Genomic DNA, 26,237 nt, shown 5'->3' on the forward strand with positions numbered 1-26,237 from the left:
TGAAACGCGTTTCGCGGTTACGTTGCCCGCAGCAGATCCTCGCGGTACCGTCAGATCAGCGAGCATTTTCAGATTCAGCCCGCAGTCGGCAGATTTCAGCATCTGCGTTTTCAGCACATCGTCGTCGCGTCGTCGCCATCGCCGTCCTCGTCGACACAATGTTAGAGATCAACAGAAAGTCAACGTTTTTGCAGATTTCAGCAATTCAGTCCTAGCGTTTTCAAATTTCAGCCTGTCTTCGTCGTTGTCGTCATTGTCTTCGACATCGTCGGCAAGTCCATTCCATCTAGACCATTGTACCAAATTTGTGCAATCGATAGCATAGAACTCTCTCGCCATAGAGAGGGGGGCCTGTTATGTCCCACTCACAGGAGAAGGGATCTAGCCTAGATGCTGTCGGGATGGGCGTCCAGTGTCCGGGCGGACGTGGTGTGAACCCGGCGAGTGTGGCCGGCCATTATTATAAAAGGGAAGCCAAGGCCTCATTTGCAGTTATCGACTCCCACTGGCAGAGTGCCAGTGGTTAGCCCGGAGGCTAGGAGTGCACGAGGTCACCTCGAGGAGGTGAGGCCGGGTGGTATGGGATGCCCCGTCTTACAGGTGCACGCCTACGTCCTCGGACGCTGGCCCCAGCACGGGGGAGCTGCCGGATGGTGGCTATGGAAATCAGTATGTTCTTTATTAATTTGCTAATTTTGGATTAAATTCAGCATGCAGTATGTTCTTTTTAATGAAAAAAAACCTTCTCTGTAACCTCCTCCTCTCTGTGCGAAGCATGGAGAGAGAGAGAGAGAGAGAGAGAGAGAGAGAGAGAGAGAGAGAGAGTTACCTCTCTCTATGGCAGCCTGCAGAGAATTGTTTCGGAGCACTCAGAGGCCAGCGTGGCTTTGTTTGTAGTGCTGGCTCCTAGTTGGAGCCTCTTGTGCGTGCTAGACACAAGCTTCCACGAGCCAAGATATTCTCTCACTTCTTGCGCTGCCTGCAGGCTTCTCTCTCCACGTGGCAGCCTCAGCGCTCGCCTTCTTTCTTTTTACGCTGGGAGTATTTCAGTGCTGGTCTTCTTTTTTTTAACGCTAGGAGTTTAGAGGGGGCGCCCATTAGGTAGTGTGGCCAAGGACATTTGAGTTTTTTTTAAACTATAGTCTGGACACTTTAAGTTTTTTAATTTAAAGTGTGAACTCTGCAGCTTATTACAAAAGTCACTTATAGAGACTTGCAACTTTACAGAAACCTCCCATTTGCTTCTCTTGCTCCTCTCCAAAGCCTGCTCTCTCTCACCTGCTCGCGCTCCCGCCATCACCTGCTCGCGTTCTGACGCTCACGTCGACGTGTAGAGCTCTTTGCAACTTCAACTTTTTGCGATCGAAAAGTGCAGAAAAGGCTCGGTTTCGCGTGAATTTTCCAGTTTTTTCACGCACTTCGCCATGGATTCCTCCAGCTCGGATGTGCAGCGTGATGACGCGCCAGGTAACATTCAAATTCCATTCACGCATGCTCTCTACACATGGATTACAAGCACTTTCCAGAGCTTCGACGAGCGTGTTACCGCTCTGGAAAACACGAATGTTCATACGAACCTTGGCTTGGCCTCTCTCGAAGGGGTCGTACAGGGACTCAGTTCCCGACTTTCTACTCTCGAAAATATTGCTCAGTCGACGACTGCGCGTATTTCCGAGGGCGAAACCCATCCCCAACATTTGCGGACGCAGATTGCTGCTTTTGGGCGTTCGCCGGGTGGTTCGACTGCCACAATTCCGTATAAAACTACAAATTTCTCAGGTGAAGAGAAAGAGTGTACGGAATTGGCTATAAATAACTGGCTGCACCAGTGGACCACATACTTTGATCTCCATGGGGAGCATGATGAACGGAGGATTTAGACTATTCGTCTTTATCTGCGCAGTAAGGCGCTTACCTGGTGGCGTGATATGACAGAAAAGCCTACGACGTGGACATATTTTTTTGTGAAATTCAAGAAGGATTTTGCTAAAATGGATCCTTTGAAAGCGTATGCCAAACTGCAAAGTCTTTCGATGAAAACTCTGTCTTTTGATAAATATACGACAGCTTTGAAGGAGGCGCTCACCTTCTGCAAGGTGGATTCCACACGCGCCGTGCACATGTACTTGCTGGGGTTACATGAAGATTACCGTTGGGCCTTAATCAAAGACAAAGCCCCGACTGATGTCGAGGATGTAGTGGCCAAGGTCAGGACGTTCCATTTGATAAATGGAGCGAATTATGAGAAGAAAAGAACTGCAGACCATCAATCCGGTGAGGGTGCTTCGAGGAAGCGACCCCGATTCCAGCATAAGTCTAAATCACCGCCGAGATCCTCTCAGGAAAAGAAGAAAGCCAGAAATGCTTCAGTTGCTAATGCAGCGAAGAAGGGGGCTTGCTTCAGATGTGGCCAAATGGGTCACCAAATCAAGGATTGTCCTAAGAAGAAAAAGATGCAGAAACCGCAAGGCCGTCCTTCGGTTCAGATTCACGAGATCTCAGGTAACTCTGATGTTGTTCAAGTTGAAATCCATCATTTAGCGCACAGTTCATGCATAAATTGAACTTTCAGCACCAAAGTGTTTGGTAAACACGATCTTCTCCGTTTCCCCGGGAAGATCAATGGTCACGACATGACCGTACTCCTTGATAATGGAAGCTCACACAATTTTGTGGATGCAAAATTGGTGCAGAAACTGAACCTGCGGACGCAAAACAGTGACCATGAGTATCGCGTGAAGATGGCTCGTGGCGTGGATACGGATGTATGCAATCGGATGGTTCCAGACTTGTCGCTCGAGTTGGCTGATTACAAAGAGAACCCGGACTTCCACATCATGCGCCTGGACAGAGCAGATGTTATTTTAGGAATTCCATGGTTTTATGATAAACAAGACTCATTGTATATGGACTATGTACATCACTCTCTTGTTTTTGTTAAACAGAACATGCCTCATGTATCTCTGTCGCTTTGTAATCAGAAGTCTGTAAATAATGGTTTTGCAATACCAGTTGTTACTGCTTTGGAAATGTATAAAGAAATAAAGTCTTCTGATGTTGACTTTTATCAATGTGTACCATCTGCTTGGTTTGATTCATTAGTGCTTGGTACTTCTGTCACTGAATTTCGTAAAAATGTTTCATGTTCTTCTGTTGAACTTGGGGATTCCGACGAATCTAACCTTATCCGAGAAATCATGACTGATTTCAAGGATGTTTTTCCTGATGATCTACCTCCTGGCTTGCCGCCTTCGAGAGGAGTAGATCATGGTATTGAGTTGGTGGCTGGTAGGCAGCCCTTCTCAAAGCAACCCTATCGGTTTAGGAAAACCGAGCAGGACGAGATTTAGCGATAGCTGAAGGATTATCTCGACAGGGGTTTTGTTTGGCCTAGCAAATCCCCGTGGGGAGCGCCGGTGCTACTTTCTCGAAAGAAGGATAACACTAAGTTCTTCTGCGTGGATTACAAGGGGTTGAATAAGCTCACTGTCAAGAACAAGTATCCGCTCCTACGCATGGATGATCTGGTAGATCGGCTCCATGGAGCGTTGTATTTTACGAAGATAGACCTGCGATCAGGCTATCATCAGATACGGATCAAACTGGAAGATATTCCTAAGACAGGCTTCCATACGCGTTATGGTCACTACGAGTTTTTGGTCTTGCCTTTTGGTTTGACCAATGCTCCAGCTACGTTCCAACAGATGATGAATGATCTGCTGAGACCATTTTTACGCAACTTCGTTGTTGTATTTCTTGATGATATCTTGATCTACAACCGAAGTTTGTCTGAGCACCTAGTGCATATACGCACTGTTCTCGAAGTACTGAGAACTGAGAAGCTTTACGCTAAGGATTCGAAGTGTGAATTCTTTTAAAAAGAGCTTCTATACTTGGGTCACATCAGTACTCACGATGGAATTCGCATTGACCCTCAAAAGTTAGATAAAGTGTGAAATTGGCCCATTGTGAAGAATGTACGCCAAGTAAAGTCCTTTTTAGGCTTTACTGGATTCTTTCGCAAGTTTATCAAGGATTACTCTAAGGTTGCTGCTGTGCTTACGTATCTTTTAAAAGGAGGGGTGAAATGGCCCAAGACTTCGGGTCCTCATCGTCAAGGTAATCCCTCTGTTGTTTGGAATGAGCGTCTCGAGGAGTGCTTTCGGACACTAAAGCACTTGGTGACTACTACGACGAGAGCTTTCGAACACTAAAGCACTTGGTGACTACTACGCCAATCTTACACATTGTGGATCCTAGCAAACCGTTTGTTGTTGAAACGGATGCTAGTCATTATGCTATTGGTGCGGCATTATACCAGGATGGACGTCCTGTCGCGTTTGAAAGTAAGAAGCTTTCCGACGATGAGATGCCTTATCCAACGTATGAAAAGGAGCTTTACGCCGTAGTCCACGCCCTGAGGAAATGGCGGCACTACTTGTATGGCTCTAAGTTTGTTGCATGGACAGATCATCATTCCTTGCGCTATATCTGTGATCAGGGTGATCTCAGAGGCCGGAAGACTAGATGGGTTGAGCTTATGCAAGAGTTTGACTTTGAGATCCGCTATAGAAAAGGATCCAGCAATCGAGTTGCCGATGCACGCAACAGGATTCCTGAGGTCAATGCCTTGTCTATGGCTGAAATCTCGACGGATTTCTATCTCTCTCTCCGGGGGCTATATCATTCCGATGGCCATTTTCACAAGATATGGAACGAGGTCGAAGTGGGGCATGACTCGCATACAAGCTTGGGTGGTCGGGAGACCCAATTGAGTCGTGCTGGAGAGACGAGACAACGACAATATTCCATTAGACGTGGACTATTGTTTAGAAATGGTAAAGTCTGCGTGCCGGAAATCGATGAGATTCAACAAAGGATTTTGTGCGAATGCCACGATGTTCCTAGCGCTGGGCACCGAGGCATCCAAAGAACTTTGGCTTTGGTCAAGTGATATTTCTATTGGCCAAGAATGCGCTCTTACATAGAGAGCTATGTGAAGAGATGCGCTCAGTGTCAGGTCAATAAGGCAGAGCGCCTTAGGAAAGCTGGCCTGTTACATCCATTGGAAATCCCAGATGCCAAGTGGCAGCGTATTTCCATGGACTTCATCGTTGGTTTGCCAAATACTAGTCGGGGCAATGACGCTATTTGGGTTGTGGTCGATAGACTCACAAAAATGGCGAAGTTTATACCAACGAAGTCGACAGTAAAAAGCCATGAGTTGGCGGTTTTATTTATCGATCAGCTTTATAAGCTGTATGGTCTCCCAGAAGATATCGTCAGTGATCGAGATACTAAGTTCACTGGCCGATTTTGGCGAGATGTCTTTGCTCACCTTCAGACGAAGTTGAGTATGTCGTCTTCTGACCATCCCGAGCCCGACGGACAAACTGAGAGGATGAATCAAACGTTAGAGGACATGTTGAGAGCCTATGTCTCTCATAGGCAGTCTGACTGGGAAAGGTATCTTCCACAGTTAGAGTTTGCCTATAATAGTAGCAAGCATTCTGCTACTGGATTTAGCCCGTTCATGCTGATGTATGGATTTGAGCCTAAATCCCCGATTGCTATTGGCTTAGAGAAAGTCAAGGACCGCAAAGCTCGTGATTTCCTGTATGACATGCAGGAAATGCTCGAATTGGCCAAGGATAGCATAAGAACGGCTCGTGATCGAGTCACTACTTATGCTAATCAAAAGAGATCTCCAAGGACTCTAGATGTGGGACAATGGGTTTATCTGAAGATACCCAAGGATTCCAAGACTATGCGAACAGGAAAGCATTATAAGCTTTCAGCTAGATATTGTGGTCCGTTCTTGATCACAAAGAAAATTTGCCAGGTTGCCTACAATCTGGCTCTTCCTTCGGATGTTAGTGTACATCCAGTGTTTCATGTCAGCCGCCTTAAAATGAAATTAGGCGAAGCTGATGTTGTTGTGCCTATCGAGGAAAATGTATGGCAAGATATGGAAACTGAGTATATTCCTCGAGAACCAGAAGCAGTTTTGGATCATCGTACCCGTCATTCGTGCCAAAAGGCTTATGACGAGTACTTAATCAAATGGAAGGGTCAATCTGAAAGGTTTGCTACTTGGGAACCTGTTAGAGCTTTGAAAGCTCAGTATCCCCACTTCATTGATGAGGACATCAATGGTTCTTAAGGGGGGAAGTATGTTATGTCCCACTCACAGGAGAAGGGATCTAGCCCAGATGCCGTCGGGATGGGCGTCCAATGTCCGGGCAGACGTGGTGTGAACCCGGCCAGTGTGGCCGTCCACTATTATAAAAGGGAGGCCAAGGCCTCATTTGCAGTTATCGACCCCCACTGGCAGAGTGCGAGTGGTTAGCCCGGAGGCTAGGAGTGCGGGAGGTCACCTCGAGGAGGTGAGGCCGGGTGGGATGGGACGCCCGGTCTTACAGGTGCACGCCTACGTCCTCAGACGCTGGCCCCATCACGGGGGAGTTGCCGGATGGTGGCTATGGTCGGGTGGTTCGTTCTACGCGCATCTGTAGGCGGTCTGTGTGGCCGAGAGATCCTATCTCCTCATTCGTTTCAGGGCCCTTGGAGGAGGGTTTGAGAACCATTTGGTGTCGTATTCTTCTCTATCTCTCACTCTTAGTCTCAGCATCTTCATTCACAGTAGCACACTTTGTTTGCGATCATTGCACTCTCTCACTGAAGGAACAGAAGGCTCTCCCTTCCGTAAGTAAAAGGAAACCTAGAGCACAGTTCGGAGCACTCATGTTGAGCAAGATCAACATTGACTTCGACTGCACCTTACAATGGCCCAGGAAGACACAATGGATACGTACTGTCAGAGATTTTGGGACACTTTTCTACCAACCCCTCCTTTCAAGACAACCATGTTTAAGCAACAGATTGAGCGATTTTGCTGTGTTCTACCTAAAGAGATGTGGGATTATTGTCTGTTGCAGAAGTTCGAGTCCATGCAATGATTGATGGGGCACGCAAAGCAAGGGTTTGCAATGCATAGGGGCACTCTTACGTACCCTATAGATAGATTGGTCAGAGTTTGGACCGATGAGAAATGAACAACCGTATCAAGAGGAAGAGAAAACAATAGTAAAAGAAGCCTTCAAGCCCTCGGTTGTCAGCAGAGCAACGAGCCAAATACTTCAAAGAGGATAAATAAATGTTGCGGTTGTGGGGAACAAGGGCATGTTTTTGCTAAGTGCCCTACTAACAAAGCACCTAAAGAAGATTCAGAGGACAAGCCAGAGAGTTCTAAAGCAGCGTAGGAGCGAGCAAAGAGAGGAAAGACCAAAGTAGGACTAGTAACAGATTTTGTGGGGACCGACCCGATCTCTGCAGAGCATGGGGCAAAGTACAAGATCAAGAAGCCCTCATCTTCTTCGACGGAGGAGCCAAGGTCAACCTCATCTTGACTGAATTGGCGACTCGACTTGGAATTATGACAGATGAAATGGGACCTCTGGCTCAGGCAGTTCTAGCGGCACCAGAACGGGATGTTGCCATTACAATTTACACGTGTTATAGGCTAACTTTGGTTGCATTGTCAGGGGTATCTATGGCACGAGGACTTTCACATCATGCCTTTGGAGGGGTGTGATGTGACACGTCCTTTTGGGAATCCCTTGATTCCATAAGAACAATGTGGTGGTTGATTACAGGGCGAGAAAAGGAACTTTGAAGAATGAAAAGGATAGAGAAATAGTACTTGATGTAATGAGTTTGATCCTAGCAAGGTGTATAAGAGCAAGGATAGGACACTGGTTATGGATAGGACCAGAAAGGCCATGCCAGAGATGGGTTGTTAGTAGTTTAGGCACTCTGTGATGGAGCATTGGAATGCTCAGGATTAGGAGAAGAAGAATTACACTATTGATACCATTCAAAGAGAGTACATGCCAAGAGATGGTACGATCCAGTTTCCAATGTCTGGATCTTGAGCATGAATATTGCGATGATGTCACATCATCGATTAGAGGCAAGAAAGGGTACAAGAATAATGAACCAAAGCGAGCATGGTTGGACGCAGAGGAGTGGGTGGGGATCGTGCTAGAGGTGCAAGAGCATCTTGACAAGCGATGCCACACCGAGAGGGTGTGCACATGGCAAGGGAAAGGGGAGCGCTAGCAAGGGGGAGAGAGTTCGTTGGAGAAAACGCCACAGAGAGAGAGAGAGAGAGAGAGAGAGAGAGAGAGAGAGAGAGAGAGAGAGAGAGAGAGAGAGAGAGAGAGAGAGAGAGAGAGAGAGAGAGAGAGAGAGAGAGAAAGAAAGAAAGAAAGATTTTTAACGTCTATGTAAGGCCGAAATCGGCCTATGAGACAAATCAAATGTACATGGTGTGTATGTCATCCGTCTATCGGAAAGACAAATGAAACAAAACTGATACAAAACTGAACTGAATGTAGGTAGTGGAGTATCTGAGGAGGGATGGAGTTCTATCTCTAGGGGTGTATGCATGTCTATATGCTCAAGGTAGTACAATCATGAGAGTGCATCAAGCTATCTAGCTCCATCCTGTACTAATGGGGGGATGTAAGATGTGGTACATGGGCGGGTCTGGTGCCAAGGCTACCCGGATGAAGGCTCTCATTAAGTCAAGGAAGGCTCTTCCTTCCCGTCAGTAAAATGAACCTTAAGCACACACTAACGACGCATCTTGAGCTATACACCATCATTCACTTCCGCTGCACACTACATTGGTATCAGAGCTCAGCTCTTTGGCAGTGTTCGGTATCATCACTCAAGGAAAGCAGCACAAGGAAACCACAAGAATTTTTGTCTGCCAAGGCCACTTGGGCGTGTCGATCCCTAATCTGTGTTTTTGAAGAGTGGCAGGTAACCCAAGAAAGAAGGGCTTGTCCAGCCTTCCCTCGTTCCTCTTTTCCACTCATTGAGAGTAGCGGCGGGCCAATCGACGTGAGATGGGAAAAAGCAACCTTGGTGTGAGTGCAAGGCCGCCAAGGGGTGCACTCACAGGAAGTAGTTGAGCTTGTGTAAGAGAAATCCCTTTTGACCAATTGACGTCAAACCACCCGTTTGGAGATTTTTAAAGCCATGTACAAAGGCCGCCTCAAAAAAATCGATAGATTTTTTGACGCTCATGCACATCTAGATTATGTATATTCAATGTCTTGACAAATGAATTTGTATGTATATTCAATGTATAATTATAGGTACATACATGTAAAACGAAACATGTGTTTCGCTTTCTTTGTGCTCCGAAACTAAACGTTTCAGAAACCTTGAAACCGCGAAACCCTTGAAACCGCGAAACGTTACATGTCACACTGTTTCAAAACCGATTGTTTTGGAGAGATCCCTAATTATTAATACACTCGTTAATGTTTTTAAACAATCTTGAGTGGACACAGTTTATTGATAAAAAAACTCAGGTACATTGCAAAGATGTCGGAGCAGGATGCTCATGTACATAGTCGGTGGCCTCGAATTGCCACTATCAACGGCCCTTCCTCTTTTGATACAAAGTCAGAAGATTGAAGCCTGAAATTTGAGTAGAGTTGTTCAAGGAATCACGCCACAACAATCCCCAGAATCTCTGGGGGTATGAAGTGTACACTAGAGGTAGGCTTTGGGGACAGCTTTGAGGACTTGCAACAATAGCAAGTTCCCCAAAAAGCAGGGACACCCTAAAACATCCCCCCCCCCCTCTTCCCTTTGAGAGAGAGAGAGAGAGAGAGAGAGAGAGAGAGAGAGAGAGAGAGAGAGAGAGAGAGAGAGAGAGAGAGAGAGAGAGAGAGAGAGAGGAAGAAGAAGAAGAATAGTTTTTTAATGTTGTAGGAAACTATCCCAAGAGACCTTAAAGATCTATTCTACGAGGAGAGTTGAACTCAAGACGTGTTATTCAAGAGGGAAATGGCATAACCAATCTACCACACTTGGGTGATAGAAAGGTTATACTAAATTTTCCTCTTTTTATTAGTGCACATACACACACACACCCACCCACCCACCCACCCGAAAAGAAAAGTTTTTAAATGTCGTAGGAGAGAGAGAGAGAGAGAGAGAGAGAGAGAGAGAGAGAGAGAGAGAGAGAGAGAGAGAGCTTTTTAACATCTATGTGAGGCCGAAGTCGGCCCATGAGACAAATCAAGTATGCATGTGTGTATGTCCTTTGTCTATCGGAAAAGACAAAATAGTTCAGATTGGTACAAAATAAAAGAGAGAAAGAGGTTTGGTAGGTGACGAGATCTATGGGAATGGGTGGAGCTCTTGTACTAGGGATATGTTCATGTCTATATGTTGAAGGTAGTACAACCATGCAAATGCATCAATCTAGCTAGCTCCATCTCTGTGTTATTGGGGGGGTGTAAAATGTAGTACATGAGAGGGTTGGGAGCAACGCCTGCCTTGATGAACGCCTCTGGGTGAGCCATCATCTGGGCTCGTTGTCACGAGGACGTGGCAATTGCTAACTTGAGCCGTTGGTTTCTTTTTGATGATTTTTGTTTAATTTTTAGGACCCTCTTTTTGAAGTTGAAAATGGTCGGACATTGTATGGCCAGTGTGAAACGGCCGACGGCCTAGAGTTTCACCCGCAGTCGGGAAGTGCAAGTCACCACGAGTTGGTCGGGCCAATCGGCACTGGAATCTGAGCAGTAAAAGGGTGTCTAGGCTCAGTTCAAAGTCATATAGGCCCCTCGCGACACTTATAAGTTGGTGGGTACTAGGGAATTAACTCAAAAGAGGCATATGGGACACATGGCAGCTCCAGATCATTCTGCCAGATCAACATGAAGAGGGGGCGCCCAAATTGAGAGAGGAGGCTGATTTTGTGCATTAAGTGCTACAGTGTGTGCGAGTAGTGGATGAAAGTGCTAATGGAAAGCTTGCCTTCTCCCTTGCTCTATGTAGCGCGATGATTTGCTCTCGTGCATCTCTCTCTCCCCTTTGCACATATGGTAATGCCCCACTAGTTGGGCTTCTCAGATGACCATGTACAATTCTGGGGTTTTTATGCATGTTTGCCAAGGCAAGAGCCTTCTGTACAGGAACCGGATTAGCTAATTGCTAATCCCCTTTAAGTACGCACAACTCCATCGCGAAGGAATGCAAAAACGGAGGGTTTCTCGCGTGAAAACTTGTCCGATTTATAGGGGAACTGTCCCATTGCGTGCAGGAGCACTCGAGACACGCATAGGCGTGCTCGCTCCGCTCGAAACGGTCCAAAACAGAGGATTACAGCCTGCTGTGTTTTTCTGCAGGTTTAGGGTTTCGCACCTAAACTGCAGGGAATCGCCAGGGGAGCTTCGGAAAGGCCTTGGGATGCGTGTATAGGGCAGTAGGCTCCTAACAGTGGCAAAACAGAAACTTACAGCATGCTGAAATTGACGTGCAGCTCATTGGAAAGCTTCTATATCGCAAGGGAAAGTGTCCTTGACGTGTACTTTTGACCTACAGGGATTTTTGCGTTGTTATGTTGGCAAAATTGGGTCAAAAACTTGCAATTGTAGCCATGGACAGGTTTGGACAGCTTGGTGAGGGTTCGGTGCCAGCGTTCGGATCGTTTATTTGCAAGGGGAGCCTCGGGAAAGCATTGGGTGCTTGTACAAGACAATTTAGAGAGATTTCCCACAAGGAATTTCGTTTAATTCAAGGGGCAAGTGACTCTACAGGTGCGAGAGCTCAAGGGCTACCCAGAAAAGTGATCGGCATGCGGATCGGAGCGCAAAACAGAGAATTCAGCGAGCTGCAATTTCTTGGCAGGTTTTGCAAAGAGCTCTAAAGTGCGTGGAAAGTCTATGTTTGCCTTGGATTTTGTTCGTGGAGACTTCTACTGTGGTTATGTTGCTGAATTCGGGCTGGAGTAGAGGAATTTCAGCCCGATAAAAGTGGGATAGCTTGTAGAAGTTTACAGGTTTTTCTCAAGTATAATAAGAAAAAAAAAATACCGAAAGGGGTGCCAGTCTTTGGGGCCAATAGGGTGTCGTTGTCTGCTTGGTAGCGCTCTAGCTGCCAGCCCGTGGTTTCTCTTGAAGTGTTGAATTCCAGTCACAGGCTTATTCGTGAAGTTCCTTTGTGTCCTAAAGTCTAAAGTAAAGAATTTCGAGTGAAAGCCAAAGCCTAGCGCCCTACGGGCCGGTTTCACTCCTCTCCTCGACAGCTCGATGTGCTGGGGTCCGGATCTCTTCGATTTGTCTGCGGTGGAGTCGTGGGGCCTAGCCTTTAGTAGCCTGTGGGCGTCGTCGGGCTCGCCTCGCCTCAGCCTGCTGAAGGGTCACCCCCCTCGGTGGGTCCGGGAGTGGAAGGAATGTAGCTCTCTGAAAGAATTCTGTAAGTTGTGACTGTCTCCCCCCCGCCCCCCAAAGGGTCTCTGTAGGTGGCTACAGAAGTGTGTCCCTGTGGCTCTGTATCTCTGATTTAAAGAGTGCATGATAGCTCAGAAGGTAGGCTGCCCTCTGAATAGGGGCTCGTATCGGCCTCTGATATCCGCATAAGCTATGCATCTGCAAACAAAATGCTCCTCGCTCTCCACTTCGTCTCTGCATACTCTACACACTCTCTCTCCTCCATGGGAATGTCATGAGCTCGCCCCACCTCAATCTCTAGTCTGTGTGATGACACTTTTAGCTGACCAATTGCCAGTCGTGAGTTGTGTGGCATGTAGGTGTCCATATAGCGTGGTCGTTGTATGAACCCGTTCTCCAATATGGTAAGAAAATGGTCTCTGTAGTGTGACATCTTCCGTCGTAGGGGGGATGTGATCCAAGTTTGTCTGATATAGAGGTGCCATAGATCGTGTTGGATCACTATGTTTCTCTCACTACGTAAGAGATGAAGCTGGGGGGAGTCGGGTTCGTACTGGAAAGGTGGCAAACTCTCCTGGTCAAGGCCGTGTGCTCCGAACCATGCTCTGATCTGTGTGTACCATGCTCTATTGTATTTGGTCTCTGATATCTGTATAGCTGACTCAAATGCTCGTCGTGGGAGTCTGTTGGTCGAGAGCTCTCGCACTCTCTGGATGAAGCAGACTATCTAGAAGAGTGCCTCCATTACCATGGGGGGGGGTGGCAAGCTCTGCCTTGATGATGTCCGACGGCACTATGTGCGTGCCTCTAAACAACCGATAAATCATATAAATCTGTGGTCTCTCAATCCGTGCCCATTGGCTATCTGTCGATTTGGGTGCCCACACTGCAACTGCATACATCAGGGTTGGAGTGACTAACGTGTTGAATAACTACCCCTTCGTGTGGGGCTCTTGAAAGTGTGCCTGATGGCATCTTTGCTTGAGCATGGGGAGTGCTGCATATCCTTTGGTGAGTCTATTAGTGGTAGCCTGTACCATGGAGAAGGGCCCCTGTTTGTTGGTGAATGTGACTCCCAGGTAGATGTATGAGTGACCACCTCTACTGGTCCTCTTATTTCTATAAATGTGGGTGCTCGTTGAACTGCTTTGGAGGTGTGGAAGATCATGATCTTGATTTTTCCAAGATTCACTGTGAGTCCCTTGTCTGTACAAAACTCATCCAAAGCTCTCAGATGGCTCTGCAGGCCCTCTGGTGACTCTGAAATCAGTAAAATGTCATCAGCATATAGCATAATGGTCTATTGCATTGTGAACTTGAATTATCATGCTATTTTTGGAGCCTCCTCACATGTGGATCTAGTGGTCAATTGACTAGCTCTCTACTCTTAGGGTGTGTGATCTTAAAAGGTGCCGAAGTCAAGGCTAGGCCGATTCTTTTGGCAAGATTTCTAGGTGTGACCACTGTTCTGAATCCAGCACAGTGAGCACCAAGCCAATCGACATAACCGTCATGCCAACTCTTTGCCTTGCGAGCGAAAGATTCTTCAACAAAGGCCATTTTAGCTTACGCTTGTCTTTGACCATGCCCCGACCACCTCTTGGCATCATCTGGCGGCTCATGATCATGCTCGTTGTCTTCTGGACTGCGCCGTTTACTGCACAAAACCTTGCCAAGATGGCACTGGCAACCCTCGTTCTTGCTGCAGCTCACCACACAACTTGCCATCGACGTTCTCTTCGTCGTCTATGAGCAACTGATTGGTTCCACCCCAAAGGGCCATTCCCATGCTGCAAGAGCACACAGACTAGATTCCTTGCTAAGGATTGTTTTCCACAGTTGGTCCCTCAAAAAGGCCTTGCCACAAATCTTTGAGCCCCATCCATTCAAGAGCCTTTTCTCACGGTGCCAATATCTTAAGTGCTCGGTAGGTCTGTTGGAGGTCTTTCCCATGTTGAGGGGAGAATACCTCAAGGGCCCTGGCATGAACCCTCTTACCACGGGCCTGTACATCAAGACAATCCCTTTCGGCCACCAACCTTGGTCATCAAGCTCCATGAGCTGCCACATAAGCTCAAGTGCCCAAATTGATGTGTATGAAATACCTAATTTCAAGACTGTAAAAACCCGCAAAGCACCAATAGCATACACAAATTTGTCTTCACATTTGCACGGCCACTTGCATACACATTTGCATGGACACAAAGCACAACCACTTGGCTTCATAAGAACAAGATTTGTACGGGATCAGACACTGCCCGACATTGGGTAAGACCATCCTCACTCACATTTGCATTAAACTGTGACACACATCCCATGCCGACATCGGCATTTGCTTTCAAGATTTTGAGGATTCATTTGAAGGGGAGGAGCATCAACGACGACGACAATTTACAGCCAACATCGGCAAACTTTGACAATTTGCAGCAGGACTTCACCTTTGTCAAAAGCCCCATTTGTATTTTGATTTGGCCTACCACCTAGTTGCCTACCATTCTCTAGGGGAGGTGCACACTTTGATCCTACACCCAATTGACAATTCTCTGGGGTGGATGTTTTGACTTTTAGTCCTGCACCCAGTTGACAATTCTCTTGGGAGGACAGCTTTGTACTTTTGGGTGCTACTATGTTGACAATTCTCTGGGGAGGACAGCTTTGTACTTTTTGGTTGCTACTATATCACACATGGGGAGGCTTGTTGGGGTGTGTGACACATCCACACCACCACAAGTGAGAACCCCCTCTACTTCGGAAGCCTACATACTTGACATCATTGATTAGGTCATCAGATGCCCTCTCTCAACCCTATAAAGAAGCCAAACTACACACTTTGTATCCTCTCACTCACTACCATCATTAGCCTACTTTGTATCCATCATTGCATATTAATTTATTAATCAATCTACTTATGGTTTTCTACTTCCATTAGTGTTAATCTCTCTCTCTCTCTAATCTCTTGTAGTTAACCTACTAATTGTGCCATGAATGGCTCACTCACGTTTCCGTCATAATCGCACGAAATAGCTTTTTATTCTATAAACAGCCACAAGAGATTTAAATTCAGTTTTAAAGAGAGAGAAGCTCTGTTTTAGCGAGAAAATTATGTAGATTTTCAGAGGGAAATCAGAAGATTCTAGAGAGAGAATCTGTCAAGAGAAGAAAGAAAGAATTCAGCTCTATCTAGAGTGGAGGAAAAATTTAGAGAGAGAAAGTCAGTAGGCAATATAAAAGGATTACGGATTTCACGAAGAGATTGGCATGGACTACCTGCTGAGATAGAGAGAGAGTGTGACTGGCCAAACAAATGCAATGACCAATTGTATCTATGACCTCAATGCATATACCCTAACCATAGAACTGTCACAATTTGGCCTTTCCTCATTTTTATGTCATGGGGTGACATGAGTGTATGCATGTCAATGCATAAAGCGCCCCCCCCCTCCGCCCCCACCACCCCCGCACCCCCAGCAAAAAAAAGGAGAGCTTGCTGGCCCAAGGAGAGCTTGTCTTGTGTGAGTGCGCGTGCACGCATGTGCATATGAGGGGACATCTTTCTTTAAGCCATGAGAGGGTATAGGTTGACCATGAACCTCTGTTTTTTTGGTGGCAATTCATGGATGAGCATTTTTATGATCTGTTTGATGTTCTCTTGAGGTTGTAGAGGTTGTTCTTGAAGATTGGCAGCGCTGATTTTTTTTGATGACTTATTCACACTCTTTGCTGATTTTAAAAGTACGTTTCTAGATTGTAGGAGGAAAGCCTTGTAAAAGCATCTAAAAGCATGGTACCTGGAACTCTAATCCAACCGCCGAAGTCACTTATCTGGCTCGAGACGGCAGAGGGCCTACAAGAAGAAGTTGAACAAGAAGTAGCCATGATGTGTCCATACATCTGCAAGGAGGCGTACCAAAAAGGAAAAGGATCATCCAGAAAATTGCCTATCGTACTTCCTTCACAAGTCTCACTCAGTGTTCTGAAGTCCATTTTGGAGTATTGCAGATTCCATCAGCTACCAGGAAGGTCCAATAAGGTTACTTTCACATGGTGTCTTTCTGTCTTATTAAATAGTTTTTAGAATCTTACCTGGTTTCTGCAGTTCTTGTATTGTTTGCTTTTACGTTTCTATTCTTTTTACTATGTTTTTTCCCTTTGTTGTCCTGTCCGCTGTCTAGTTTGTAGACGTGGTTTATTTCAAGTAGTCTTATTACTATTTCCTTAAATTTTAATTACAGGTTCAAGTCATTTTGCATTATGATTGTCTTTGGATTTTTTTTAATTAAAAAAATTATATTCTAGGTAGCATATATTTTTCTCTGGAATCCCAAATGTAATGGTCTGATGTAAGCTACACCTTTGCAATCACCTCTGTTTTAGTTTTGGATATTCTAGTGTCTTTTTTGTCTTGAAGCTGTATGCATCTTCGAGGGTAATGAGTGTAGCTGTCCTAGAGGCTTCAGGAATGTTTGCTTAATCATTGTCATTGAGGTTTCCTAGTTGTTTAAGAGGTAGCAGAGTCTTGTATTTCTGAAGTTGCAAATTATTTGATTCCCCTCTCCTTTTGATAATTCAATCATAGTAGGGTTGTACAAATTAATGAATCACCTCAAGTCATAAAAGGCTTGGGTTTGCAAATGGTTTTTATGCATGTTGTCTTGTTAATCTTTTCTTTGAAGTTTTTTTCTTCTGACTTTCTCCCTCCTTGCTTTGAGACTGTAAATAATGTAAGGCTCGATACCAATTATTGAATCAACGTGGTCATAGCAGGCTTGAGTCTACATGTTTTCTTGTTATTCTTTTCTCCTTGTTTTGAGACTCTAAGTATTTGTATCCTTTCTTGCAGGAACGCAAGCTTTTTGACGAGAAATTTATTAGGCTGGATACAAAAAGGTTGTGTGAATTAACTGCAGCAGCAGATAGCCTGCAAATGAAGGCATTGGTGGATTTGACAAGTAGAGCCCTGGCACGTATGATAGAGGGGAAGACTCCAGAGGAGATCCGAGAAACTTTCCATTTGCCTGATGATCTCACAGAAGTGAGTTTTATTTTTAGGTTCTCTCAGCTATTAAGGTCTGATTTTTCCTTTTTATTTGGTTTTGTTTTGCTTTGTCTTGTTTTGTTAGTTGTTTTTGTGTGTTAAACAGTGTCAACTTTCTTATATGAATAGGAGGAGAAGCTTGAACCATTAAAAAATACAACAGATGATCCACGGATTAGATTACTGAATCGTCTTTATGCAAAGAAAAGGAGAGAATTGCAGGAGAGGGAGAAGCTTAAGGTGGTTTGATAATACCGCTTTCTGCTCTAGAACTCAATTTTGGAAGAAATGTTTCTCATCCATTGTGCTGTTTGCACGAACAGAGCATTACTCAAGCAGAAGTTCAGGATGAGCGTCCTTTGGAAGAATTATTGTCGTTTATCAACGGTGAAGGAGAGGGTAATTTTTTGGCACTTAAACGTGTATGTTGATCTTTTTATGCAATAAGCGCTTCAGTTTTACTTTTTTGTTCTTGTTTGTGTGCTACATATGCATGTTCATGGTTCTTTAAAGCTCAGAATTAGCATTTCCAATTACCTCTCGAGCTAACACCACACACACACACACATGAGCATACATCAACACAAAGTTCAGCGTATTGAGTTTCTGTCATGACTCCGGAGACCAAGGGCAGACTCAGCCATAATGAAGCCTAGCACTAAAAGAAGCATTAATTAGCACAAAAATGAGGTAGTTGATAGGGTCGTAACTCGGACGAAAACTTCACATGTCAACTCTCTCTCTCTCTCTCTCTCTCTCTCTCTCTCTCTCTCTCTCTCTCTCGTCAAGTTCAGTTATTTGCAGATTTTGTTCGTGTGTTGCTATTCATTTCTCGCTTGGAGTGTCCAAGGTTGTAATAAGGGAGCCGTGTCACAGTGGAAAATCAATCTACTGCGTCCAAGGCCCACCATGTGGGGGTCGCCCCCCTTGGGACCCAGGGCTTGCGCCTCTCTCTCTCTCTCTCTCTCTCTCTCTCTCTCTCTCTCGTTACCTTGTCACCACTTGTTCCGCTGTATCTCAACAGCGTTTAGCATGTAAGGGTGAATTGGTTTTTATTCAAGACTCTAGAACTGGGGGTTTATTTATACCTCAGAAGAATGAAACTATCTAGTCACGACTCATTTCCTCGTTAGTCGTTAGTTCTTATAGCAGCTTGTTGGAAGGATGCAATGCCTCTATGGGCCATATCTCAGATTCCTACGCTTTCTTGTTAGTCCATACATCCTCTTCCATTGATGTTTGCTAATGCATTTTTGACATGTTCCCATAAGTAAAAAACACTAAGGGCTCTGTTCTTGTTGATGAGCTTGATTACAATGGTAAGGATGGACCCTTGGTTTTGATGGAAGAGTGACACATTCAAAAGAGCCTTTAAATTCGTCACTATCTGTGGACATTGTCTTCTCTACTGGGTTTCGTTGAAGGCATTTGATTGCAGGGGACAAAGGGAAGGCCCTAGCCTTTAGCATTTGGAGTGGACTGAGGAAAGATTCATTGAGCAGGGGTTTACAAGTAGCATAGCTTGGTGCAATGTGTTTAGTTAAATGGTTTTTACCAAAGTTTCCATTTTCAAGGCTACAAGGCGAGTTTTCTTGTGGATGTTACTCACTGCTATTATTTTGTGCGTGTTTTTGTGTACATTTGGATTGTGCATCAGTGATAAATTCACTTATTGAAAATGCTCTTTTAGTATATGGTGTTGTGCAATGCTCATTGTTGTCTAGCGTAATTTTGTGGGTGCTACTCACTGTTATTTTTTGTGCTTGTTTTTGTGTGTGAGCTAATATGGACATTTGGATTGTGCATCAGTGATAAATTCACATTCTAAAGATTGTCTTTTAGTATATGGTGTTGTGCAATGCTCATTGTTGTCTAGCATAATTGTTGTTGGTTTATGAGTGTAGAGACCAAAAGTGGGAAGGTTGGACGATGCAAAAAAAAGCGCAATCATAGAAAGAAGAAGGAACTCTCAAAGGGTGAACTGTCTGAGAGTGCCTCAAGTAGTAGGATGGATCTGGTGAGCACTCGTCTTTTGTTGAAAAGTAGAGATTGTAGTTATGCGCATGGCTCGTGATAACAGATAACACTGCAGTGCTGGATTTTTCTTATGTTCGAACTGGTACTTCGACTAAAACAAGGCCCTCAGTAAAATGCCAACTCTTTGCGACTTGATGTTAGACCAGGTTGCAAGGTGACGGCAGGGATTTAAAAATTAACATCTACAGAGCAGAGGCATGTAACAGCAGTTGCTGCAGTTGCCTACAAACTTTTCAATGACATAGTCTGGAGATTTGTAGACTCAACTAGATGGGGAAGCCCCTATATTTTGAAGGCAAAGGCTTCTTCTTACATGTAGATATCACAAACATTTGTTCTTTCATAGGTGTATTTGTATGTGCTCTTATTGTGAGTCAGAAGAAGGCTTAAAGAAATTGTCCATTCTTTGTCCTCCTCAGCCTGTGAATGCAGCTGAAAGTTTGTTATCCTTCCCTCATACTTCTGATTTAAAGTGGAACTTGTACTTGTTTTTCACGTTTTCTTCAGTGAGTAGTACGTAGTATTTTGAGAAGACTGGTACTGGCATACCACATTTTGTTTATGCACCTTAAAAAGCTTAGCTCACATGGAAAGGGAGAGCAATTGCTCAATTTTTTTTCATTCAAGAGCCTTGATTGGAAAACATTTTTATTATCATGAATGACTTGTTTCTGGCAGAACGTGTTTATGTGTTGTGTCTTTTCAGAAGTCAGATGATGCCTTTATATTCGATGTGGTGTGCTTTTTCAGGAGTCAGATGAGACCTTTACGTTCGATGCGGAGCTTGATGGAGATGATGGCTTGGATCCACTAATGAAGGAGGAGTTGGACAGGTATACTCCGTACGCTGAACTTTGTGTTGATGTATGCTCATGTGTGTGCGCGTGTGGTGTGTGTTGTGCTGGGGAGCATATGTTAGTACCTAGTTCTACACGCACTATTGGGCACTGACGACGTTAGTGGGGATGTCGTGGTATTTAGTCAATACTATGCATGATGGAGCTGATGGTTATATTGTCTTGTGGGTGACTACCATGAGTCTATACCTTGCACTTTCCTTCAAGGGTGAATCTGGGCTTATCTTGGATTCGTCTAGGTATATTTGTAAGCAGTCTGTATCCCATTTCTTTCTTGTCTTTCTGATTACTTCATTTATATTTCAATGAAATTAAGAATGCATAAATACTTATTGCAAATGGCAGAGAATAAGTTCGACTTTGGTATGTAGGGCTAGGGAGGATTAGTGAGTGTAGCATTCATGGTATGTGTGTGTGTGTGTGTAATCAAAGAGAGTAGAGAGACATGTAAACTCTAAAAGTACTCTTAAGTATGCATTAGAAAAGAGAGATTACATGCCTCTTATATAGGCTTCATAGAGGTTGACATCTTGGCTACATAATGGGGTGAAACCTCACCATATACATCACAATCGTAGGTGGAAAGCTACACATGCTATCACATGGAGCATCACATGGTTTATGCCACACAGGGTGTGATTGGACAAGGGGTGGTGCACGTCACAGTTGGGGCCAAAGACTAGATGCCCAATAAACCTCCCCTTGGGATTTGGACTAATGAACAACTGCATAGAGATCAGTGCCACATAGGCTCTACCGCACATGCTAATGAAAGTCACACAAGCTGGTAGACCACATGCCCAATAAACCTCCCCTTGGGATTTGGACTAATGAACAACTGCATAGAGGTCATTGCCACATAGGCTTTGCCGCACATGCTAATGAAAGCCACAGAAATTGGTAGTCCCATAGACTAATGCCACACATGCTACAAATTATCTGAGCGGATCATGGTATCACACATACTAAAAATCCCTCCCTTCGAACAAAGGATGAGAATCACCCATATACTTTACATTTGTCATCATCACTCATTGCTGCTGCCACTGCCGTCAGTGTAACAGGGAACGGGGGGAACACAACCCAAACGTTCCGAAACAGCGTTCCGCACGAGTCCTGTTCCCGAAACGGAGATGGGAACGAAACGCCGTTCCGGTACACGGAATGGTGTTTCGGAATGGGGGGAATGAGGCGGAACATGAGACGGAATGGCGAAACGCGGGGCGCAACGGACCAAAGTAGGCACTTGGGGGGCAAAAAAGTGAGCTTTTTGGGGCAGATTTGGGGCTGTTTGGGGAACATATTTGGTGCAGTTTGAGGGCAGGTTAGGGGGCAGTTTTGGGGTTGTTTAGGAGTTTATTTGGGACTAAGCTGAATGGAGGTAATTCAAGCCTTACTTTAGTGGACCGTTCCGGCCCCCCCCCCCCTCCTCCCCGTTCCCGTCCCGTTCCGGACCCTCCCGTTCCTGTTCCCAGTTCCCGTTCCAGGTAACTATGACTGCCATAGCTCGTTGTCAGGTGCACCATAATTGAAATGGTTGACAAGATCTAGACTATATACTTCCGCAAATCTTTACTTCTTTCCTTACCTGAATTTGTGCTACTTAGCATGAATGATGGTTCCTGAGAGAGAGAGAGAGAGAGAGAGAGAGAGAGAGAGAGAGAGAGAGAGAGAGAGAGAGAGAGAGAGAGAGAGAGAGAGAGATGCGATGGGGTCAACCAACCCTCTCAAGGGCCCCCCACACCGTTGCCGATGTGGTATTTGCTTTTGATTGCGTAAATGGAATGTGCACACATGCAATACCTCAAATGTAGACACTATTGACTCGAAGGGGGAATGTCGTCGCTGTAACTCTTCAGAAAGCACCTCCGGGCTGATTTGATGCACCTTTGGCTCCGTCTAGATGAGGGGTTGCTGATGGACACCAAGGGGTAGATCTAGGGCTGATTTGCGCTCCCGATGTGAGAATGAAGGGCTAAAGACAGCCTGCAAAAATGCAACCGATTTGACGCGTTAAGCATGGCTGAAAACGCAGCTGATGATGGAGCAGATGCTGGACAGCGATGGGAGCACTTGATGTGCCGAGAAAATGGCCGAGAAGAGACTCAACGGGCTGCTGAAGGTTCGGTCTGTTGCAGGGAGATTAGCGTTAGCGGATCCAACACTTTTCCGGCAAGGGAACGGACAAACAACTGAAAACGCTGGGGTTATTGGGCTGATCCGGCTCGTGCTCGCGATGGAAGACCAAAACGCCAAGGGTTGTAGATACAAAACGCTAGGGCTGATGTAGTGCTGATTGATCTGATGAAAAAAACACTACGGTTGATGCTTCTTTTATAGGGGATTTTTAGTGCCAAGTCGAAAAAATCGTGTCAGGTCAAGAAAATGTGCAAATGTGCGCACATGGGAGTTTTCCAATGGTAACTCAATGTTCTGTGAACCACTTGACGAAAGAATTGGGCCGACATGTTCCTCTAACCTAGACCTACATGCACGTCATGTCAAATGTCCAGTGAAGTATAATAACATCTGTCAAAATGCGTGTACAAACCACTTATGCAAGAGGGTTCCAAAACTGAAAAACTTAATCTAATGGGCTCGTCTGGACATGGAGGTCCTGCAAGCAGGCTCACAAAATTGCCGATACTAATTTTCCTAGGATTCTAGACACTCTATCTAGGGATATGTACAGAATTGGCTTTGGAAGTCGATGAAGCATGCCCATGTGGTACACAGAGCCATGTGCATGTGACATCCCCTCCTTGTTAAGATGAGGTACGGGTATCGAGCTGCATGGTCTCCTTGTATGAGGCTAGCAAATCTGGATAGTTGATGAAAAATTCCTCGTCCACTCAAGTAGCTTCATGTGTCCCTCGATCCTTGAACTTCAGGAAGTATTGCCTAGCTCTTTTCTTTGTTCCTGCTTGAATCGATGCAAAAGGATCTATTACAGCTTCATAACTTGGGCTTCGTCAATTATCTCCGGTTGCTCCTCGTGAAATGCTCCTTGAAAAATCACCCTGAAAAAGTTTAAGCCAAGAAACATGGAAAACATTATGCATTGTCCAAGAATTTGGTAAACGGAATTGCATGGAAATATCATTTACCTTTATGACGATGCCATATATACAAAATGAATTTTAAGGACACCTTTTACCAACTTAGTCACCTTCCTTGAATGAGAGATCCTATCGATGCTTATTATTAACATGCCTTGAATAGGACTCTCAAGCCTTGCTAAGCCGAAGCTTAACACTCTCGAGTATCTCCGTATAGGTTTGACTAACAGAATGAGCATCATGAACTTTAGTAATAGACCTAGTCAACAAAGATTGAAATAGTCGGCTAAAAGCTGCCTTATATGGAGTACGACCGATTGCACTAGAAAACGAATCATTTAGGACAGCTTGAACTAACGACAAATATTGTTCTCACTTAGATTGTTTATCATGAACATATGCTTTGAGAACATCAAATGTCAATTGGTTGTATATTTGAGTTTGCCCATCAGATTGTGGATGAAATGCAGAAGAGAAATTTAATTGAGTGCCAAAAGTTCCAAACAAAGCACCCAAAATTGGGATGTGAACTTGGTATCATGATCCGTCACAATTGATTTAGAGAGACTAGACAATCAATACCAATTGACACCAATGCTTTATAAACAATTATGCAACATCTTGTGCAATAACATTGGCCTTGCAAGGGATTAACATGCAAAATAGTAAGAGATTAGTTAACATGCAACGATAGTAAGAGATTGCGTGTTCCGTGCAGATGAGGAAGGAGGTAAATTAGTTACAAAATCCATACTTATATCCTCAAAGGATCCTTCAGGAAGAGGCAAAGACATGAGTAGCCCTTCTTTCTTACCATGAGGGACTTTAGCTTTTTGACATACATCACGCTTAGTAACATAGTTATACACATCCTTACGCATCTTTAGCCAATAGAAAATTGTTGAATCTTTTCTAATGTAGCATTTATACCTCTGTGATCACCCGTTAATGCATCATGTGTGTCATTCAAAATTGGTGCTTTGTGAGGAGACAACACACAAACAGTTTCTAAAGAAAAGCCAATCATCACGGATGACATAATTGCACGGACTTGGTGCATTATGTGCCTGTAACTAATGCTTTTCAAAATTTGAATCTACGTAATTATGTTTGAGATCATCAAAATCAACACCTTGAATAGAGAGAAAAGAATGTGTTTCTAATGAGAGAATCTGCCCTTTCCTACTCAATGCATTAGCAACAAGATTAGCTTTTGCAGGTACTCAAATCATACCACCAAATTGCTAAAAAAATTGAGGCTATCGTGCTTGTCTATCACTCCAATGTGTACTAGGCATAGATTGAAGCCACTCAAGTGTATGGTGATTTGGGCGAGCGATGAATTCAGGCCCATAAATGAAATGCTTTCAATGCTTCAATGCATGAATGACACAAAGAAGTTTTCATCATAAACAAATAATTCTTCTCAACATGATGGGCCTAGACATGCAAGTCCTGCTAGAGGGTGCCAGGCTAGGTCCTAAGCGAAGACTGACTCTAGACTGTAGCAGAAGCTTGTCCACGTGCTGCAAGTGTAGTGCGCACGTGACATCCCCCCCTTGTTAAAGGTGAGGCACAACTGTCGCAGTTCTACCTTGGATGCTTCGTGTACTTCTGATGCTGAATGCTTCTGATGCTTGTGGATGCATGAGCCTATGAAAACACCTCCAAACTGGTGGATACTGCGGATGTAGGTATTGTTGCGATGTGAACACCAACCAACCGAGTTACTAGGTAGCCTTACTACTGTCGCAGAATACCAGCCTAGGTGCTGACTCTGCCTGTAGGTGAAGCTGAAAGGTAAGGGTGCTCATAGGTATTTCCAATGGTTGTTGGCCGACGTAAGTAAATGCACGCTATATGCTAATATGAATGCAGAAGAGGGTTAGGGATCCTTCTCCAACTCCTTCAATATCCGCATAGGAGGCAAGTAGATCGTGGCACTCAAGATTTGGATTTTCGTGTATCTGATGTCGATCTTCGTTTTCAGACATAGCGGTGAAGACGGGAGCGCGCCCAATGCGCGATGGACTAAGGGTGGAAGTGGCTAACAAGTCTGGGATCGGGACACGAAGATTCTTTCAGGAAAGGAAAACTGGGAGAGGTTCTCTTGGGTTCTTTGTTTGGCTTGCGTTCTTGATTTTGCTTGGTTCTTTGGGTCCTTGGTGTCCTTGGGATACTTGGGGTTCTTCCCTTGAGTACGCGAAGCTGAAACATGCACAAAGCTTTGATACAAATGTCAGGTGTTACTCGGAACTAGTACTCCGCACAAACATAAGGTTACTTTCCTTCACTTGAAAGAGAAATTGACTTGAAAACAATAAAGGAGAGAGTGAGGCAAAGAGAGAGAAAAGAGAGACGACATGGCATGTAGGGTCCAACCATCCTCACGGACCCCCTTGCTGTGTTGCCAGAGCAAGTACTTGCTTTATTTCTTGCACAAAATGCTGATACAATGATGCTAAATGATGAATGCTGACGGGAACTTGATGCAGATGCTTGGTACTGCTGAGATACTGAAGGGTATTGCTGTGGGTGCTGAGGGGTACGGCGGTGGATGCTTGGTACTTTAGAGGCTAAGTGCTAGGTACTGCAGGTACTTGGTGCTTGATACCGTGGGTATTGCTGGGTATTGAAGGTACTCTGGTGCTAAGGACACGGAGGTCGTGATGATCCCTACGTTGAGCTAGGTAGGAGCCAAGCCAAAACGCAAGGGGTGCTAGATGCTGGGGTAGTGCATCGACGACGACGATGAGGGGTACTTGTGCTGCGGTCCTGGTGAGGTGCTAATGGGTACTGCTGGAGATGCTTGGTACTGCGACAAAGATAACGATGACGACGACGACGACGACGAAGCTGTGGGTTGATTTGCTATCGCCGAGGGCTGAAAACTGAAATGCTGGTGATGACGGCTGGAATCTGAAACGGCTGGTCTTCAGGGCTGAAATCCATTAACGCTTGGCTGATCTGGATGCTAAAAGGTAGAAAC

At 45.0% G+C, this 26,237-nt stretch overlaps 1 protein-coding gene across 2 annotated transcripts in view; it reads left to right on the top strand.

The window, feature by feature from the left end:
* The window catches only part of LOC147430401 (SKP1-like protein 21), a 102,974-nt gene that overhangs the window by 36,494 nt on the left and 40,243 nt on the right, over positions 1-26,237 (top strand). The window contains exons 2-7 of one of the 2 annotated variants that reach the window (XR_015185786.1): positions 16,012-16,290; positions 17,101-17,292; positions 17,425-17,535; positions 17,619-17,694; positions 19,200-19,312; positions 20,083-20,165. Coding sequence is in view for 1 of the 2 variants with exons in the window: in XM_086494864.1 (XP_086350990.1) it covers positions 16,042-16,290; positions 17,101-17,292; positions 17,425-17,535; positions 17,619-17,694; positions 19,200-19,312; positions 20,083-20,165 (824 nt within the window). In the remaining variant the exon portion in view is untranslated. Of the gene's footprint in view, positions 1-16,004; positions 16,291-17,100; positions 17,293-17,424; positions 17,536-17,618; positions 17,695-19,199; positions 19,313-20,082; positions 20,166-26,237 lie in introns of both variants that reach the window. The other variant, XM_086494864.1, reaches the window with a different exon arrangement.

Source organism: Adiantum capillus-veneris, chromosome 22 (genome assembly GCF_014529385.1).
Source record: "Adiantum capillus-veneris isolate H3 chromosome 22, ASM1452938v2, whole genome shotgun sequence".
Lineage (NCBI taxonomy): Eukaryota > Viridiplantae > Streptophyta > Polypodiopsida > Polypodiales > Pteridaceae > Adiantum > Adiantum capillus-veneris.